We start from the raw sequence: 20,906 nt of genomic DNA, 5'->3' as shown, positions 1-20,906 counted from the left end.
TCTTGGGACAAAATCGTTGTGGAGCGCTCTTAGCAACTCATAAAAGGAAAAGCACATCAGGAAGGACCCCTGCCCTTTCCCCAATCCCACCTTGTCGATGTCCTCATGTCTAACGGGGAAGGAAAACGTGAAGCCCAGAGGTAGCTTTTTGTGTTTCATCTGGTGTTTATCTAGGAAGTCGGAGATGCATTCCGAGATGTAATCGAAGAGCTGGGGAAAGAAAGGAGCAAACCCATTGCTGTTTTACTGAACATTTTCTTCCGTTCTTGCAATCTGCCGGAGTCAACAGCCTCCCACAACAGGGCAGACAGAGCTGGGTTCTTGAATAGTATGCAAGGCAGCACACCCAAGTCTGTATCCCGCGTTAAATAACACACAAAGGGAGAAGTTCATGGCCCCATTCTCTAGCAAATCCCCATCTCATTTAACTGGCTTCCTGTTGGAAGCAGCATCTCTGCTAACCACATTTATTGGCAAAGTCCTTGAGGCGATTCTCACGATCACCCAAACACGGGCTAAGGGAGCCTAGCCCACTTTGGGGCAGTCGTGTGCTGCAATGGGAGTCTCGCAGCTCTCGGCAGCTAGCCCGCAAAAATACCCCTCCCTAAGATGAGGTTAACGGAGCAGCGAGTGCTCTGTTAACCGCGTCTTTTTGCTCGTGTGTTGCCACAGCGCTCAGCGACTCATGAGTAGACCCCCCGACCGGGAGGCTGCAAGCAGCCTCCGGGCTCGGGGGTCTCTCCAGGATGCCCCATGCACTTGTGCGGGGCATCCTGAAACTTCCAGGGGCCACGTGGCCCCTGATCCCCACAGCCCCCACCAGCTCTGTGATGGAGCTGGCTAAGCCCACTTTCCCCGCAACCCCCTTCCAGAGAGTCTCACTGATCGTGAGACTTGCCTCCTTCTCTCATACCTGGATAGCCATACAGAAAAAGGAGACAGAAGACCCGTCTTTGCATGTTTTTGCTGCATATGCCGTTGTTAAAGAGAGCTCAAAAGAGAGCCTGGCACAGAAAGATGGCGGTGGGTCGGGGGGGGGCTGATTTAATCTCGGCTTCCTGCAGTCTGACTAAAGATGATGGATGCATCTGCTTTCCCCACTAGATGGCACTGCACTCTCTGGATGGGGGTAAATCATGCAATATTGTGCTGGTTTCTGAAATCTCTTTTACTGGTCTGGCATATAGAATGATCAGGGGGCTGCTTTGTTATAAGAACAGAAGAACAGCCCTTCTGGATCAGGCCCAAGGTCTATCTAGTCCAGCATCCTGTTTCCCACAGGATGAGAAGCTCATAGGAAGCTCACAGGGATGAATGAGGGCATGCCCTCTCTCCTGCTGCTGCTCCCCTGCAACTGGTATTCAGAGGTATCCTGCCACTGAGGCTAGGTGACCTAAAGCCACTAGAGTAGTGGCCATTTATAGACCTCAATGAATTTTTCTAAGCCCCCTTTAAAGATCCAAGCTAGTGGCCATCACCACATCCCGTAGCAGAGAATTATATGCTGTGTGGAAAAGTACGTCCTTTTGTTTGCCCTAAATGTTCAGCCTTCAGTTTCATGGGATGAGTTCTAGTGTTCTGCGAGAGGCCATTCATAATTTTATACACCTTTATCATGTCTCCCCTTAGTCTCCTCTTTTCCAAACTAAAAAGCCCCAGACGCTGTATCATTGCCTCATAAAGAAGGTGCTTCAGATCCCTAATCATCTTGGTTGTCTTCTTCTGCACTTTTCCCAGTTCTGCAATGTCCTTCTTAAGATACAGTGACCAAAACTGAACGCAGTACTCCAGATGTGGCCGCACCATAAATTTGTACAAGGGCATTATAATATTACTATTTTAATTTTCAATCCCCTTCCTAATGATCCCTAGCATGGAATTTGCCTTTTTCACAGCGGCCATGCAGAGCTGACACTTTCAACAGATTTTCTGGCATTGGTATATAAACAGCTATATATGTCAAGCGCTTCTGTCTGCTCTACTCCTGGTTCTATTCTGTCCCCTTGTGGTTTATCGGAAAGGTTTGCACACATGCACCTTAGGAGATTTTGCTTGCCAAACCAAATACCACCCAGTTCCTGTCAGCAATCCCCCGGGTGTCATTTTAAAAACGGCTCTGCAAACTTTTTGATTTTAAGCGCCAGCAGTCTGGTTCCATCTTGGTTCAAGTGGAGCCTGTCCCTTTTGTACAGGCTTTGCTTGCCCCAAAATGTATCTCCATGCCTAACAAATCCAAACCCCTCCTCCCGGCACCACCATCTCATCCACGCATTGAGACCCCTCAGGTGTCCTGCCTTGCTGTTCCTGTGCATACAACAGATTGGAACAGGTAGCACTTCAGAGAACACTACTCGGGGGGTCCTGGACTTTAGGCTGCTACCTAGCAGCCTAAATTTGGCTTCCAGGACCTCCCGACTGCATTTCCCAACATCGTTGGTGCCAACGTGCACCATGACAGTTGACTCCGCCCCAGAACTGCCTAACAGCCTATCTAGATGCAGCGTGACGTCCGCAACCTTCGCACCAGGAAGACAAGTCACTGTGCGGTCTACACACGGGTCACAGACACATCTCTCTATGCTCCCAATGATTGGATCACCCACTGCTAGGAGGCCCCCACCCACCCCCACCCTGGAGGAGTATCCTCTGTGCGAGAGGATACTCTGGTTTTGTGCTCTGTGTTGATCCATTTTGTCTTTTCTTGTTTTGCAGATTCGGAAACTGGATTAGTAAAAAATAACTATTTACAATAAGGGAAAAAAATGACCAGGAGACTGCGGTCACATGCAGTAGCCAAGATACCAACGGAAAAACAAAGCAAAACCCTTAGAAAGATTCTAAGCACATTTACTTGGAAGTAGGTGCCATGACTGAAAATCTGGGATTTGCTGTTCAGTATGCTTAGGGATGCAGCCTTGTGACTGACCTAAATGTTCTCCTAGCAAATGCATGCAAGCTAGCAAATGTATGCCTGCGGATTCTCCTCCGCAAATCCCCTACTCCATGCCAGGGATTTTCAAACTGGGGTCCCCAGATGTTGTTGGACTCAGCTGCCACAATCCCCTGCTGTTGAAGTCCAACAACCTCTGGGGACCCCAGTTTGAGAAAACCTGCCCTAATCTCAAGGCAAGTTTCTTGCCCAGTCAAGCTGACATCTGATATTGGATGTTGGGGGGAGGGGGACACACACAACATGAGAGGGAAAATGCAGGGGAGAATCAGCAGGGAGGGGAGGGGTGGTGCCCCTTACCATGTATTGAAGCTCTCCTGCAAATATCTGTACTTCATCCCCACACATTAGTGTTAAAAGAGAGATACAGGGTTGTGAATGTGTAGTTCTACCCATAGTTTAACATCCCAAATTCATTTGCATCCACCAAGTTGGGGTGGGGGGAAATGGAAGAGAACCTTGTGTGACTACATGAACTGGCAGAATGCTGGAAGGAAGAGCACCCCTCCTGCCTCTAGGCTTGCTCATCTTAGGCCCCCCAGCTGTTTTTGGACGACAGCTCCAATAATCCCCAGCCACAGTGGCCAATAGTCAGGGATTATGGGAGTTGTAGGCCAATATCCGCAGGAGAGCCGAAGTTGAGCAGCACTGCTCTAGATTGTCAGCTACCACATTTTTTAAAAGCTCTGCAAGCTGGTCAAACAGCTCCAACAGAAGAGCAAATACCATAAAGGCAAACACTATTCAGTGTGGTGGATAAGGTATGTCCAGTCTTTTGGAACCAAATCCCCTAGCTTCTGCAACTGCCTGGCAGGGTACGGGGGTGGAAACCCTTATTTCTTGTACTATAGGTCAGGATATTTGAATTGACACTGGTGGATCTGATATGTTTTTACCCTTTGGGATACGTATTATATGTGTATAAACCAAGGAGCTGAAATGAACCTGAACCCAAAACCAAGAACCAGTTTCCGATTGTGGAAAGAATGCATTCATGAAAACAGTTTGGTGTTTTAAGGCAGTCATTTTCACCTTTTCTCTTTTCCCACTGCCTAGAGATGTGTGTAAAACAAATTTTTCAATTTGTTTCAAATTTGAATCGAATTCCAAAAATTTGTTTCGAAGTCAAATCAAATTCGAATCTGGTCCGAAAATTCAATTCAAATTTGAATCAATTTGATCCTCTTTGGATGCCCTTTTAAACCAATCAGGGGGCCTGAATGGTTTTTAAAAGGTGCCAAATGGCTCTCAAATCGAATTTGAAATTTGAAGTTTCAATTCAAATTTGAATTAAATTGCCCTTTTAACGGGTGTTTTGATTCAAATCAGAATCACTCGAATCACAGATTCGAGTCAAATTTTACACACTCCTCCCCCAACCCTATAATTCCCACGGTGTTCACCAACAGCATCATCATCATCATCATTAATTCAATTTCTATACCGCCCTTCCAAAAATGGCTCAGGGCAGCATGAAGTTGATCAAAAGGCATCAAAGCCCCTCAAGCAAACTACATCAATGAGGTATCATTCAAAAGTTCCTAGCACAGACACAAAGCTGAACAGTTCAGTTCAACAAAATCTGGTCCTGAATCTCAGCTCCTGGGTTCTCCCATGTGTCCTGTAGTCCTCTCCTGCCAGGCTCTGTTGCCATAAGCCAATGGCAGCCATGCCACACCTAAGGAGGAGACATCTGAAGGTCACATCAGAGCAGATCAATTAATGGGGGTGGAGAGAGAGAGAGAGAGAGAGAGAGAGAGAGAGAGAAGGCTGAACTGCACAACTGAAGAGTTTTGAGGAGCAGAATTTGTGGAAGAATATCATACTGACTGGCCCTTAGTGAGTTATTGCAGAACTGGCTGAGAAGATTATACTCATGAGAATTCTTGCGATCTGAACCCACGTCCATTTCCAGCATTTGTCCTGTGGAATGCAAAGGTTCTCATGATAAGACCTCTCCTTTCTCAGAACAAGCCTTGCCCTTTCCCCAATTTTTCTGACCAGGGGTGTCCCAAGGTATTGTGGTGCCTGAGGCAAATTACCAAATGCTGCCTTGCCCCACACTCCTGGTGGGGCAGCCTCTTTTCAGAAGTAACCTTTGCAAGTGACACAGGGGGCAGGAAGGTTGCCAGCAGCCTCCTCTTCCCTCCTCATGCTTCTTGCAGGCTTTGGAAGGAAGGTGAGGAGAGGCTTGCAAGAGTCAGAACAGTCCCAAAGAGCTGCTCAGATGGCAGCAGCAGTGGGCATCTCAGCACCCTACTGGTATTCCAGTAGTCTGCCACCTGAGGTGACTGCCTCACCTTGCCTCACAAAAGGGCCGCCACTGTTAACTGACACTTCCAATATCTATGACACCTAACAATTAATTTGACCTGATGTTCTGACTCACCATTTCTGCTGTTCCTGTCATGGCATCTTCTGGGATGGAATACATCTGGTGCTTTGTTTTCACATTCCATTGTCCTTCTTCACCTTCCCCCACTTTTACCAGCATCACTCGGAAATTGGTGCCCCCAAGATCCAAAGACAGGAAATCTCCCACCTCTGCAATCCCAAAGGGAAAACATCAAAGCATCCCAAAGGCATCCCAAAGGCAAAACATTAGTTTTCTAATGTTCTACAATCTTCTACAATCTGTAGAAGCCACCGCATGCACAACTCTGAGAAGAATCCAGCTGAATAGCAGGATTATTATTAGGAGGCATTTAAAGAAGGGGTGATCAATGTGAATCTGCCTTAGTTTCTGTACCACTGCAGTGGTGCATCTAGATATGCATTATATTATATATTATAAATTAATTATAATTATATTATAATATAGATTAGATTAGGTTAGATTAGATTAGATTAGACCCGCAACAAAATGTTGCAGTATATCCCTGTTGTACTGTTTTAGACAACTTTCACAATCAGAAGAAGAAAAGGGTTGTGACTATTTGGAGGGAGTATTCTGCAAGCTGAGAAATTTCTCACTCTTTTTTTCATGCCTTTCTTCCCCTGCCCACCAGCTCCATGAGTTCCCTTAGCCCCACCCACCTGGTTTTCTGTTAACTGCCCTCTGAGTCCATGAACATTCAGCTCCACTGAGATACACTGGGGCAGTATTGAGGGATTTCCCCCCCTTAAGTGGTTGTTGTTGTTTTAATTGTGGAATTGATTTCACCCACAGGTGCTCAGGTTATGCATCTATAAGGATCATAACATTTCCAGCTCTTTCAGAAAAAGATATGATATGACATTTTCCTGAGTGGGAGAGTACCATCTGACTTTTCTGATTCATGTGCCACAGTGTCTTGAACAGAATGTCTTGTCTTGGAATTGAAATAAGAAACAATAGATACTGTGTTCTCACCTCCACCCAGGCATTTGTTTCAAACAGGGTTATGTATTACCTGAGCCCTCAGGGGTAGAGCGTACATAGGTGGGCAGCATCTTCACAGAAGCTTCCTCGTGCGTCTCCAACTTTAGCCCTCGGTCCATTTCCTTCTGCATCCGACGCATGACCTTCTTCAGATCCTCTTCCTGCAGCCGGAACTCTGACAGGATCTGTTCCACCTAAAGGGGAAAAAGACACAAATGAATGCCCATGGAAGTGGAAACAGCATGAAAAAAACATATTTCTTGGTAGTTCAGATCCTTCAATTTCTTTCAAAATTCAAGAAAAGGCATGACTGTTGAGTGGTTTTTCCTTTTTCTTTATATTCTCTTTAAGAATAATGCATACACTTTAAAGATGCCAGGGTGTATGCTACCACAAACATTTTAGTAATTCCTTCAACTCCTTCAACTCTTGTTCCAAATTAAATCCTTGCTAGTATTATGTAAGTTTCTGGATGATGCCCTCATGATCAGGGTCAATGTGCTACATACCTATCACTACTGGCCTTGATTTGCTGTTTACAGAGAAAACAAGGTGCCAGCATTTCACCAGTTATCTGCTGAACTGACAGTCACTCATCAGACTTTAGCAAACGTTTATTTGTCCTATACATTGCGCCAGGGACAATCACAAGACATCAGCTCCCAACTCAAAGAGATAGAACGTGAGCCCCGAACTCTGTGTTTTTGAGCAGATCTCATTTCAGGATGCAAAGACTTTGCTTAGAAAGGACCTCTCTTCTCTGACCATCATACCCTTCAACATTTCAGAGATTCTAATAGAGATGTTCATAGAACAGTCCTTATTCTCACGCCTGAGGATCAGTGTCCAAGAGCCCAATCCACCCTTCCACTCACTCTCACTCAGTGCTGAAGGCTCTACTCTACCTGCTTCATGCTGTATTCATTTACTGTATAAAATCCCACCCTCTACATACTGCACAGGAGGAGGCAATGGTCAACCCCTCCTGTACTCTATCAAAAGAAAACCACAGGGCTCTGTGGGCGCCAGGAGTCGAAATTGTCTTGACGGCACACTTCACCTTCACTAATTTAAAAGCCAAACACAGTGGTATTTGTGGTTGAAGAAGTGCATGGAAAATACGGATATTACGAGTTCAAAATATACCTCAGCAGCTGGGGATGATGAGCGTTTCAACCCAACCACATCTGGGCACCCAAGTCTGAGCCATCAGCCACCAGAGAGCTCTGGCAAATTAAGACCATGCACATATTAGTGTAATAATTAATGTGTTGAAAATTGACCTCGGCCCCTGCACACCGTGGTTGGTTCTGGTCCACCAGGACATGTGAGGTGTGTACCACACTTTTAGACTGTAAGCCCTTTGGGGACAGAGAACCATCTTCTCCTTTTTCTACGTAAATCTCTTCAAGAACTTTTTGTTGTTGTTGTTGAACAAAAAGCAGTATAGAAATAATAACAGCAACAGTAAAAATTTGGAATATGTTTCTTCCTTCCTTGCATGTTCTCTCCTAAACTTTTGTCACATAGTCAGTGACCAAAAAAAAGTGACTCTACATGAGCAGTGCACCCTTGAAGAAACATCAAAACTGACAGTCTTGCTGTTTCTTCAAGGGTGCACTGTTGACGTAGCCTAGTATGCCCACTGTACACGTCACAGCTCTCCCTACAAGTACTAAAACTCTGATCTGTGGATTTAAAATCATTCCCCACTTCTGGTCACTTTGGATCTGGTCCTGTGTGTGTACCCATGGAAAGCCTGGAAGATCAGAGCCTATATTAGCAATCAAAAGACCTTGGATTTCTATTTATAGTTGCTGGCTCTATTCCAGGCCTGCAAGGGGGATTCTGTCCATTGACTTCTTCCTTAAAACATTGATCAACTGCTGCTAAATTTAGCTCAAGAGATAAATATTTACACTCGTTTGAGTATTTCATTTTTTAGTTGGCAAGGGGAGTGATGTGGGGAATAGAATCAGGTCACTTAGCCTGTGACCTTAAATTACCTCAGTGATGGAGCCATCCAAAACGGGATGAGAATCATTATGCTTGCACAGGGATCCTGGCTCTGTTGCTGTTGGTGGCCTGTGGAACATAGGAAGCTGCTTTATACTGAGTCAGACCATTGGTCCATCTAGCTCAGTACTGCCTACACTGACAGGCTGTGGTACTCCAAGGTTTCAGGCAGGAGTCTTTTCCAGCAATGAGGCTTTCAGAAAGGCTTAGATAAATTCACAGAGCCACCTAATGGCGCAGCGGGGAAGCAACCTGCCTAGAGCAGGAGGCTGTTGGTTCAAATCCCTGCTGGTGTGTTTCCCAGAATATGGGAAACACCTATATCGGGCAGCAGCGATATAGGAAGGTGCTGAAAGGCAACATCTCATACTGCACGGGAGGAGGCAATGGGAAAACACTTCTGTATTCTACCAAGAAAACCACATGGCTCTGTGGTCGCCAGAAGCCAACACCGACTCGGCGGCACAACCTAGATAAATTCACAGAGGCCAAGTCTATCAATGGATACCACTCTGAAGGCTATAAGCCACCTCCGGCTTAAGAGGCACGATGCCTCTCAATACCAGTTGCAGGGGAGCAACAGCAGGAGAGAGGGCATGCCCTCACCTCTTGCCTTGTGAGTTTCTCAGAGACGTCTGGTGAGCCACTGTGTGAAGCTGGACTAGATGCTGGACTAGATGCTGGACTAGATGGTGTTGGACTAGATGAGCCTTGGGCCTGATCCAGCAGGGCAGTTCGTATGTTCTTGCTAGCAGGGATTGAACCTGGGACCTTCTGCATCCAAGGCAGATGTCCTTGACAGGAGAGGAGAGCTGTTCTAGGGAGGAGAGCTGTTCTTGTGGCAGCAAGCATGAATTGTCCCTTTTGCTAAGCATGGCCTGCCCTGGTTTGCATTTGAATGGGAGACTACATGTGTGAGCACTGTAAGATGGGGACGCTCTGGGAGGAGCATTGCATTCAAGTTCCTTCTCTGGAATCTCCAGACAGGGCTGAGAGAGACTCCTGCCTGCAGACTTGGAGAAGTCACTGCTACACTAGCTCAAACAGAGCTAGATGGACCAATGGTCTAACTCGGTATAAGTCAGCTTCCTATGTCTATGTCCCTCTTCCACTGAGTGATAGTTCCATCCGCAGCTGTGACAGTTACGTATACAGCACAGTCAAAATGTTCTAGAGGAAATTTTGCCTATTTTCCGGGCACACTGGACTGGTGGCAAATGAGCAAAGAACATGGCAGTGTATAGAACCCTTCTGGATGAGACCGAGACTAAGTGCAAAATCCTGTTTCTAATAGTGCCCAGCCAGATACCTCTTGGAAAGTCACAAACAGGGCATGAAAGCAATAGGTCAGCTCTATTGTTTGTTCCCAGTATCTGCTTTTCAGAGGGATACTGCTCTTGACTATGTAGGTTCCAATTAGCTATCATTAACAGCCACCTCCTCTATGAGTTCTATTTATTTATTTTTAAAAATACATTGTCACATCGTTTAGAAGTGGGTCCCCGGATCTTGGACTACAGCTCCCATCATGCCCAGATGCATTGTGGATGGGGACAATGGGAGTTGTAGTCCAACAGCATCTGGGGACCCAAGATTGAGGATCCTGCCATAAGTATGCATTATTATAAGAAATAATATTTCCTTTTGTCTTGACTACCAAATAATGCCATTGAGTAACCTCGAGTAGGTTACATTTAACCTACTGTAACCTACAAAAGTTCTATTGAATAGAACTTTTCAGTTCTAAAATTACAAAAGTCTGTGCATTTCTCTCTCTCTGTACATTCGCTCCCTGCCATTCATAACGTAAAAACCTCAATTCTGGTTCATCTTCCTAGCCATTTAGCTAGGGTTTTTTTCTTATACAAAAGCCCTAAACAAACAATTTAACTTTTTGCTGTAAGAAAGGCACACCAGCCCTTTAATAATATCTGGGTCACCCATTTCTGTCTCTTTTCCAGAGCTGTGGTATTATACTGGTACAGTAGTGTGCCAGCATAGTTAAAGTGAAGAGTGGTTTTAGCATTCTACCATTATAAGCCCTGAACATTCTATCCCTTATGAGATCCAACCAACCGCCCAAATGGCCCGAGATTTTTTGCACATCCGCTAAGTGATTAGCACTACCACCTCACCACATTTGGTGCAGATCTGTTGGAAAATGGCGCAGATACAGCAGCTGAAACTTTACCCCCTAAGAGGAACACCTCCCAAGTTAATTGCCTCCCAAGGTCATCAGTTCACATACCTCAGGGTTTTTTGCCATCCCTTTAACTGACATTCTATAGTCCAAGTATGTCCTCAAGTTCTGTCCTTCCTTGTTTTGCAAATCAATCCATTTTAACCATTTGCATTTGAATTGCCCATTGTGATCAATGTAAATGGGCAAAGAGCAAATGTAAATGATAGCGCATGCTCTAATATCTCTTTGAAGTCAGAGTTGGGAGGGGGTCAGTCCCAACAAGTTCTAAGGAGTGAACTTCCCGGTTCTGATAGCTGCCAGATAAGGCTAGTATATGAGCATTCTGGCACAACCATTTCCCTGAGCTTTCCCTTTCCTTTTATGGGCTTTTGTTTTCTCTCTCTGCACTCTTTCTCTCTTTTCTCTCACCTGCTCCAAAAAGGAGAAGGGGGGGGACCCCATTTATTTCTATGGAGTTTACTTCTCAGTAAACATGTATAGGATTGGGACCAAGAACCTTATGCTAGGAAGTTCCAAAGAAGTGCAGCAAGGAAACCCTAAAACCTATTCCCACCCAACACCAAGAAACCAGCATTGTGGTATAAACTGCTCTTGAATGTGGAGGTTTTATATCAGAACCATATAGACAGTTTGGCTGCAATGTAGAATCTCCATGTTCAAGGGCAGTCTACACCAGAATAGTAGTTTGTTGGTGCTGAGTGGGAATTGTTTCTGGGATTTCCTTTGGCCCATGCACACGTTATGCAGTGTACACAGGTACAGCTCTGTACACAGGTACAGTCATTCACATGTTATGTTGAATGCAGGTACAGAAGTACCATGCATCTGAAGGGCCTGTATCCAGGTTCACTTTTAAAATAAACACATACATCATTCACACAAACACATGTACAAGTGTTCAGACATCTGCCCACTCGTACACCATAATCTGAATTAGAGTTGTTTGGGGCTTTCTGGAAGCATCTTGCTGAACACTTTGAGAAAGAGTCTGCAGTGCTACAGTAGGGAGGAGAGCTGGTCTTGTGGTAGCAAGCATGCATTGTCCCCTTTGCTAAACAGGGTCCACCCTGGTTTGCATTTGAATGGGAGACTACATGTGTGAACTCTGTAAGATATAGGGCTTCTCTGGGAAGAGCATCTAAGGTTCCAAGTTCCCTCCCTGGCATCACCAAGACAGGGCTGAGAGAGACTCCTGCCTGCAACTTGGATAAGCCACTGCCAGTCTGTGAAGGCAATATTGAGCTAGATGGACCAATGGTCCGACTCTGTATAAGGCAGCTTCCTATGTACACATGCCTTTTCCAGCAGCATTTTGATCACTGAGCCTGCAATTCTATATACTTAACAATGGAGTAAGCTTGTTTCCAAATAGTGAGGGAACAATCTCTGAAAATGATGTTGCAGGGAAAGTCATTAAAATATCCTTTTGAAAGTGTGCGTGGGAAATAATGTAGCACTCCTGTAATGTAAATATCACCACTATTACCACCACCCCGAGCCACCTAATAGTGCAGCAGGGAAGCAACTTGCCTAGAGAGCAGGAGATTGTTGGTTCGAATCCCTGCTGGTGTGTTTCCCAGAATATGGGAAACTCCTATATCGGGCAACAGCGATATAGGAAGGTGCTGAAAGGCATCCTCTCATACTGGAGGAGGCAATGGTCAATCCTCCTGTATTCTTCCAAGAAAACCACATGGCTCTGTGGTCGCCGGGAGTCGATACCGACTCGACGGCACAACTAACCACCACCTTGCCTGCCACACAGATTAGCCCTCTTCAGATGTTCTAAAAATGCCCTGCTGTAGCTGCGTATAGACCTTATGCCCTGTGGGATGCTGTGGATGATGTCAGATTCTGTGATGACAATAGGCAACTTCAGATGGTGTAATAACGGCCCCCTGTAGCCATGTGCAGTGGGGTGAAAGGAGAGGAAGTCCCGCCCCCATTGCGTCAGTCAGCAACACACCCCACCGCTCACGCTGACAGTGGGGCTTGTCTGAAGAGGGAAAAGCCAAAAGCCAGATGCCCGGCCCTTCCAGGATTGCAAGCCGGGATCAGTCCAGTCTTGCAATCACAGGAACACCTGCCATCCCGGGTAGCCCCACTGAAAGCATGAATGGTGGGGCGTGTGGGTGAGTGACACGGTGGGGGAGGGACTTCCTCTTCCATCCCCCCACTTTACACTTACCCCTCTACAGTGGGGCGTTTTTAGAATCTGCCTGTTCTCACAGAATCTGACATTATCCACAGCATCTCTAAGGGAATCAGATCTGTTAGTATATTTAAAACAAGAATGCCCATACCTCTTCCTCCTCTGCTTTGTAAAGAATACATCGAAAAAGGTAGAATAGCCATTAAGTGGAAGCCCGTGTCTTATGGGGGGGTGTACTCTGTGTATGCTCAGAGGCTATGCCTCCTGTGTACCACAAACTCCATAACTTCATGAAAAGGAAGGGAGAGCCCAAGTCAGAGGAGCTCACATGATTAGCCTTAGAGCCCGTTCCTCACATCCCAGGGTCTGCTTAAGACTTGCATGTCTTAAAGGAAGGCAGAAGAAGAAGAGGGCTCATGGAAACCCCTCTCCCTTTACAGCTGGGAACCTATGAACTTTGCCTTTTGCACTGCCATTGCATGTTGAGGACAGGGTCTCCACCATATGCAGCCGAATGATGTGGAAACGATGTGGCAGAACAGGCTGTACCACTTTGGACCACTTCACTTCAGACTGTACCACGTTAGGTGGGATGGAAGTCGCATTTCTGAATGCTCTTCCCGTGTAAAGGATAATCCTGTAAATAGACAACTTTCACAGCAGAGAAATAGCTAGGCTAGAATCTTCCTCCCTGGTGGTGGGTTGCTTTGCTCCTCCCAGAGCAAATTTTTTATTGAGAAACATTCAAAAACAAAAGTTCCCACTTGCCAACAGAGCTCCTCTAACCCCTGGGCTTCGGGGCCAAAGCCCAGGGCCTCCACAGCCCCTGGGCCCCCCCAAATCCTCTTTAGTCTGTCCTGGGTGCTGTGGTCGCCCGGTAGAGCATGACGATGCTTCTTTTCCGGGGAGGGGGCTCCAAACGCCTTTAGGTCCAGGCTCCAAAATTACCTAGGTGCAGCTCTGCTTGCCAGCCTCTAAAGTGGTACAGTCCATGCCATCAACATGTGCCCACCTCATTCTGCTGCATGTGTAGACCAGGTCTGAGGTGCTGTTTCTTGCAAACAAGATGCCAACATTTACCAGTGCACAAACTAATGGCCAACATGAGGGAAATTATTCAAAAACAAATGACCCACCACAAAGACCCACATTTGCCAGCCGTGACTTACTCACATGGAAAGAAAAAGGAACTGATATGGCAGCAAAGTTAGCAATAACGTGTCATTTTCATTTCAATGGGAATACTTTGAGTAATTTTCCTCAATTCATCAGCCAACAAATGTTTAGAAATAGAAATTTTTCTACGGAAAAATAAAGTATGGAGGAATTTCAATGGAAACCTTTCAACTTCACATCTCTGCCTACATCCCAAGAATATTATTAACTCTTGTATTGCAAAGAAGGCTGATAAAAGAAGTTCAATAAATTAGCAGAAGAATCACCATGGGGACCCACAAGCTTATGGGGTGGGGTGTGTGTGTCCTGAATACATTGGAATCCCAACCCCCACTCCCCCAAAATCACAGGCACAGATAACCTATTGGAAAAACACAGTACTGTCCAGTTAATCAAGTGATTTAAACACAGCAGAAGAGATGAGAAGAACATATCTATGCCACATTCAGCCCTTACCAGTTGAACGATCTCAAACACCATTTTCACTCTTGATAATTCTGCCCCTTCCAAATTGTCCGTCAGTTCTGGGGGCAGATGGTCAGGAATCTGCTTGTTGCCTGTGTGCTGAGAAACCTCTTGGCCACCTGATGAATCTAACATGACAGGCTGAGTTTCTGACTCTTTTTGTTGTATGTTGTTTGCTTAAGCTCAAGGTTGAGAGCTGTTGAAACTGAGGGCGGCATTTCTCATACGAAAAGATTAAAGGTCCGCCAGAAGAGGGTCTAACACAACTATGCCCCATCAAAAAAATAATAATGAGGGCCATTTATCAGCTACACTAACAAATATGATGCAAAGAACTAAATTGCATTCCAAGTGCATCAGCCCTTTAAAGGGCTCTTAGGAATTCCAGATGACTTTGGTGGGTGTCTCTAAGATTGAGAAGGCATCTGGCAGAGCCTTCACTTCAGCACAGAAGGTAACCTGTGCATGTTTTCCTAAGTGACACCTAGGCAGAGTTCTCATGGAAGTGGTAAATTTGTGCAAACTATTGGTTAAGAAAAAATGAGTTTCTATCTTTCCATTTAATTAATGCACTAGGTCACTTCCTTCTCTCTGGCATGCTAGCTTTATATGCTCCAGGATTTGTTTTTTCATGGAGGAGGAGTCAATCATGTCAGTCTCCCTGCAGTCTGAAGTGATACCCCCCAGATACAGATGCATCACCTCGATGAGAACTAGGTCTCAAGACATTCCAGATGATGGGGATTTTTTGCCCAATAAATTTTATTGACTGATTGATTGATTTGATTTGATTTGATTTGATTTATATACCACCCTTCCAAAAATGGCTCAGGGTGCTTTATAAACTGCAGTTTATAAATAAATGCAGTTGTTTGTAATTTGTTTTAGGGAGTCCAGAGGCAGTTGCGTGTCAGAGCCCCCCCCCCCCCACTATCCCACCGTACTCTAGTCAATGACCGAAATAAAGACATTGGCCTCAGAGGCCCCTATTGGACAGTGCCTGTGACACCATTATGGAAAATGGTGCACTTGTTTAAGACAGTGTGCAGGGAACCGAAGCCAGGCAGTTCTTGACTTGTAAGCTTCCAAACTCAATAAAGAGACAAGGGACTGAGATGAACACAGTTTTTTAAAGAAAAGAGTATCATGGGTGAAGGACTCTTCCATACAATGATGGGAAATATTTCACACACACCCATACATCTTTCCATAACTAGGTTTTTAAACATTTTAAAATGTTTGCAGTATCAATCTGCTTACGTGTGGCTCTTATCATAGGGAAGCATGACATGTACATGGTTACTTCTGTTCACGTATGAAAATGCGCAAAGGCTAATACATTGAGCTTGAGAGATGCCTAACAAATGTCACTGGACATGATATTCTCATATGATATTCTCAGGTGTACCAGCAAAATGATTTTAACAGGCACACAAACATGTAAACATGACACACATGAATTTGCAAACACATCTATTATACAGCGATGATGAGCTAAGACTGGCCACAGTTCTCTTATAACTGGTGAACATAGGAAGCTGCCGTATACTGAGTCAGTCCCTTGGTCCATTGAGCTCAGGATTGTCTGCACTGACTGGCAGCAGCTCTCCAAGGTTTCGGGCAGGAGTCTCTCCCCGCCCTACCTGGAGATGCTGCCGGGGACTGAACCTGAGACTTTCTGCATGCCAATCAGGTGCTCTGCCACCATCCCCAAACGTGTTTTGCAGCTATGGAGTAAATCTAGAACATCACCCCATATGGTTGCTAGTGCTACAGTTAAGGCCTGGGTTTTACTAGTAGGACAATTCAATCCTGCTAGACTGCCTGCCACTTGCAGTCTCATTGTGTGCAGAGAACCCATAAAGCAAATCATTTAATGAGGCGCTTCACAGTCGCTCATAGCTGGGCGGCCGGATCGGGCACCCACACGACTGCCGGCTCCGTCACGGAGCCGACGGGGATCGGGGGTTGTGCGCCCTCCGGAAGTTCCAGAATACCCCGCGCGAGCGTGCAGGTCATCCTGGAGAGACCTCCAAACCTGGGAGGCCTCCTGGCGGGGGTCTCCTCGTGTGTTGCCCTGGCGCAGAGTCGTGTCATGGCAGCACACAATCAGAAAACCCTGGTTAGCGGAGCGCTCGCTCCGCTAACCTAGGCTAAAGGGAGGGCTACTTTGGCAGGGTAGCTGCCAGAGAACCACCAGGCTCACCCACGAGCCTGCTGGTTCTCACGATGGGCAAAAACCGCCCGGTTTTGCCCCATCGTGAGAATAGCCTCAATGTCTGTGCCAACAAAATGTTAGTAGCACTTCCGGCTGGATTCTAACTATCAAGCCACTGACTTGTCTTTGCACTAGAGTGTTTTAGGTTCAATGCAGAGCACAGAAGTGGCACAGGGACCTGGCCAGAGAGTTTACAGTCTACAAGAAACAAAAAATAAGCAGCAAGTTGTAGAGTTTCAGGCGGGGCTGCACAATTTTGGCCCTCCTGCAGAGATTGGACTACAATTCCTATCATCCTTATTGGCCACTGTGTCTGGGGAAGATGGGAGTTGTAGTCCAACTATCGCTGGCGGGCCAAAGTTTTGCTGTCCCGGTTTAAGGACTGACAATAGGGTTGTTGACTCTGACTGAAGCCCTGTTGTAATGAAAAAACACTCTACTGTGTATTTTTTGTTTTGTACTCAATCATCATAATAAAAAATAATATACCCGCCCGCCCAAAAAGCCTGCACAGAAGGTTTTCTACACAGAAAGCTAGCATGTCAGGAAGAAGGGTTCTCACCTGTTTTCCTGACATGCTAGATTTCTATGCACAGAGTTTCTCCCCCCTATGGAGGCACATTTAATCATGTCAGCCCCCACCCCAACTGCTGTCTGAAGTGTACCGCCCAGACACCGGCTTATTACCTCAATGAGAACTAGGCCTTAAGGTTAATTATTTACCTGAAATCTGGATGCAGCACTGAAGCACTGACTTGAGGAGACAAAGTCATTCAAAATTACGTGTGCAATACAAATAGATAAGAGCAAAAATAGAAACCCCAAATCTAGGCCTCCCAACCTTGAAAGTCACTTATATTTTAAAATCTCTTTCCCCCAAGCAACCTATTGCTCTTCCTAACCAAGCAACATTTCATTCATTTTAGGACTTGGTAATCTATGCAGCAGTTCGAGTAACTGAAATTAAGCAATGCCTGGCTTTGCACTTGGAAAGGAAAACAGAGAATTTCAGGGGGCAGAGGAGTTAATTAGTTGCAAATTGAGGTGACCTTCAGTTGGTAATGAAATCTCAATCTTGCCATACATTTAAGGAACACAGCATATATATATATATATATATATATATATATATATATATATATATATATATACACACACACACACACACACACAGAGTATACACACACACACACACACACACACTCAATCTATCTATACACACACACATATGTTAATATAACAATGTACCTCACAGTACTATCTATTCATAAAAGCTGAACCAAATTCTGTAGCCACCTAATGGTGCAGTGGGGAAATGACTTGACTAGCAAGCCAGGAACTGCCGGTTCGAATCCCCGCTGGTATGTTTCACCTCTATTGGGAATCAGCGATATGGAAGATGCTGAAAGGTATCATCTCATACTACGCGGGAGATGGCCATGGTAAACCCCTCCTGGATTCTACCAAGGACAACCACAGGACTCTGTGGTTGCCAGGAGTCAACACTGACTCGATGGCACACTTTACTTACTTGTTCGTATGCTGTACCAAATTCTCTCAAAGGAGCATACCTGTATAAAAGGTGTGCTCTTCAGAGGGCTGAAATAGTCCCCAACACTACATACAGCTCACCCCCTTTACAATACTAAAGGTGAGGGGAGAGCTGGTCTTGTGGTGGCAAGCATGACTTGTCCCCTTAGCTAAGCAGGGTCCGCCCTGTTTGCATATGAATGGGAGACTAGAAGTTTGAGCACTGTCAGATATTCCCCTTAGGGGATGGAGCCGCTCTGGGAAGAGCACAAGGTTCCAAGTTCCCTCCGTGGCAGCATCTCCAGGATAGGGCTGAGAGAGACTCCTGCCTGCAACCTTGGCGAAGCCACTGCCAGTCAGTGTAGATAATACTGAGCTAGATGGACCTATGGTCTGACTCAGTAGAAGGCAGCTTCCTTTGTTCCTATGTACATAATCTCTGAGCAGTTCTGTTTTGTTTGGAGACTGGTTCTCCCCAAACTGCTATTTCAGTGCCATTTTTTAAAGTTACAGATTTTTACCCTTGCTAACTAGCAAAGAGGCACTTTTCAAGTGGTGATTCTCTTTATATTAAGCAGGGGGAGAACAACTGGCCCTATACAACCTCAGCACACCATCCCTCCAGGGGCTGTTGCTGGTGTCTACCTTGTGTTTCTTTTTAGACTGTGAGCCCTTTTGGTGACATGGGAATCATGTTGTTGTTGTTGTTATTCTTTTTCAATATAAGAAAAAGTTCTCACTTTCAGAACTTTTTTGTTGAGAAGTGATATATAAGTAGTAGCAGTAGTAGCAGCAGCAGAGGCACTCTTTCTTCTGGATTTCAGGATTGAAGTCCAGGTTCTCCACACCCCCTGGGGCCCCCAAAATCTGAAGCTTTAGAATGCGCTCTCTGCTGAAATACGAGCCTCCCCATCTCTGACAACTTTTAAAAAGTCTTTAAAGATGCATCTGTTCACCCAGGCTTTTAATTAAATACTGTTTGATAGTTTTGACATTGTTTTAAAATATTGTTTTAAAGTTTAAATTGCTGTAATAACTTTTTCTGTTGTCCTTAATTTTGTTTTAACTAACGTTTTAACCTTTTATGTTGTCATTTATTTTGTTTTGTTGTAAACCACCCAGAGACATAAGTTTTGGGTGGTATAAAGTATGTTTATTAATATTAATATTAATCATCATCATCATCATTATTACTTAATGAGGTAGGAGGAAAAGCTGTCCAACCCATTTACGATCTCACAAATAGGAATTATATATATATAAATTATTATTATTATTTACACAGTCAGACAGGTGTTACTGACTGGTTTGTTTTATCCAGACATTTAGTCTTTCCCAAGGACCTGGGATGGCTGAATTTTATTATCAGTGTTGTTGCTGTTATAATTATTATAGATATCGTCGCAGAATATAGGCTGTTCCCAGTAAAGCTGCTTTTTGTAATTGGCTGATGGTGATTTCTGTGGCTCCTATGGTGTTGAGGTGCTCTTCAAGTTGTTTTGGAATTTATCATCAATCATCATCATCATCATCATTATTATTATTATTTAGTCTGACCCAGCGGCCAAGCATGACTGAGATCTGCGACGGGCACTGAGCATGACCTCTGCTTTATAGACAGAGGGGGGAGTGGGGAAATAAATATGTGGGATGGAAATACGTTAAGTTGCATATTGAAATGTGTCTGCTAACGCATATTTGCATAAATATATCTGTTTTGTATTCTTACATTCTTGTGAATTCAGTTGCTGTTTGTGCCCTCAAGAACCTACATGTTAAAAATACTATGTGTGTTACGGGGTGTGTGTGTGTGTGTGTGTGTGTGTGTGTGTGTGTGTGTGTGTAGGGGATTATGCTTAACTTGCAGCCGGGGGTGGGGTGGGGTGGGGGACAGGCTCCAAAATTACCTAGGTGCACCTCTGAGGAGTAGTAGTAGTATGCAATCCCAAACAATCAGGGATCATACCCGGAATGTAATGACATCACAGTCCAATGTAGTCAGTCAGATCTGCTTATGTGCTGATATTATTGAGGGCAAATGAAGACCTCACAATGCCCTCATTCTGAATACAGGGCCTGATCCAGCAGGGCTGTTCTTATGTTCTTATGAGTCCATAAAATTAAGTTTCTACTCTTGTGTGAAACTGGATATTTCTTTTTAACAAATTTCAACTGCAAAGGGGTTTTAAAAATAAAACAACACAGACGTAATATTATCCACTGTGAATGACATGCTACTGATCCAAAATATGTATGTTGTATTTTGTGCAACTGACATAAGTATTTTGTGCAGAGCAGAGGCTAAGCTTAGGACTATCAGAAGTGTCCGGTGCAAAGGTTTTCTTTACCTTTTTGTTTAAATATAGGAGTACAAACTTAAGTGAAATTTACTAGACATATAGCTATCTAGTGTTCTTTATGACCAGACTCCTTGGCTAACATCCATAATGGATACCAGCTGCTCCCCAAGACAAACAAATGCTTGAGTGCTCACATGTGGCGTGAACACAGTTCTTTCAAACTAATGAACCAGCCCTTTTCCCGGCCTGTGGAGGAGGGCTCCTCTGACAAACTTCCCTCTTTGGGTTGCACAGCTGTGCTGGAGAAGAGCCAGACGTGAGCCTATATGTGTTAATGGGTTTTAACTCGGTCAGTTTCCTTCTAGCTATTTGCAGAGCTCCAGGTGTGAATTCGCAGTGCTCGTTGCTGCACTTTTCCTGCCAGTAAGCAGGTGAGATATGTTAACAGGAGGCCTCATCTGCTTTGCATGCAGAAAGCCCCAAGTTCAAATGCCTGGTGTCTGCAGGTAAGGCTGGGAAAGACTCCTGTCTGAAA

The 20,906-nt window shown here is 45.0% G+C and overlaps 1 protein-coding gene across 4 annotated transcripts in view; it reads right to left on the bottom strand.

Moving 5' to 3' along the window:
• Positions 1–20,906, bottom strand: part of GCK (glucokinase) — a 40,076-nt gene that overhangs the window by 10,765 nt on the left and 8,405 nt on the right. For 2 of the 4 annotated variants that reach the window (XM_053270040.1, XM_053270042.1), the window contains exons 2-4: positions 6,343–6,505; positions 5,340–5,494; positions 91–210 (exon numbers count right to left, since the gene is read on the bottom strand). In XM_053270040.1, coding sequence (XP_053126015.1) covers positions 91–210; positions 5,340–5,494; positions 6,343–6,505 — 438 coding nt within the window. Of the gene's footprint in view, positions 1–90; positions 211–913; positions 1,019–5,339; positions 5,495–6,342; positions 6,506–14,314; positions 14,429–20,906 lie in introns of those variants that run through there. The other 2 variants (XM_053270041.1, XM_053270043.1) reach the window with 2 other exon arrangements.

The sequence above is a fragment of the Hemicordylus capensis genome, chromosome 8 (assembly GCF_027244095.1).
Source record: "Hemicordylus capensis ecotype Gifberg chromosome 8, rHemCap1.1.pri, whole genome shotgun sequence".
In the NCBI taxonomy this organism is placed as follows: Eukaryota; Metazoa; Chordata; class Lepidosauria; order Squamata; family Cordylidae; genus Hemicordylus; species Hemicordylus capensis.
The sequence above is the reverse complement of the archived record's forward strand: the minus strand, read 5'-3'. Positions and strand labels throughout refer to the sequence as shown.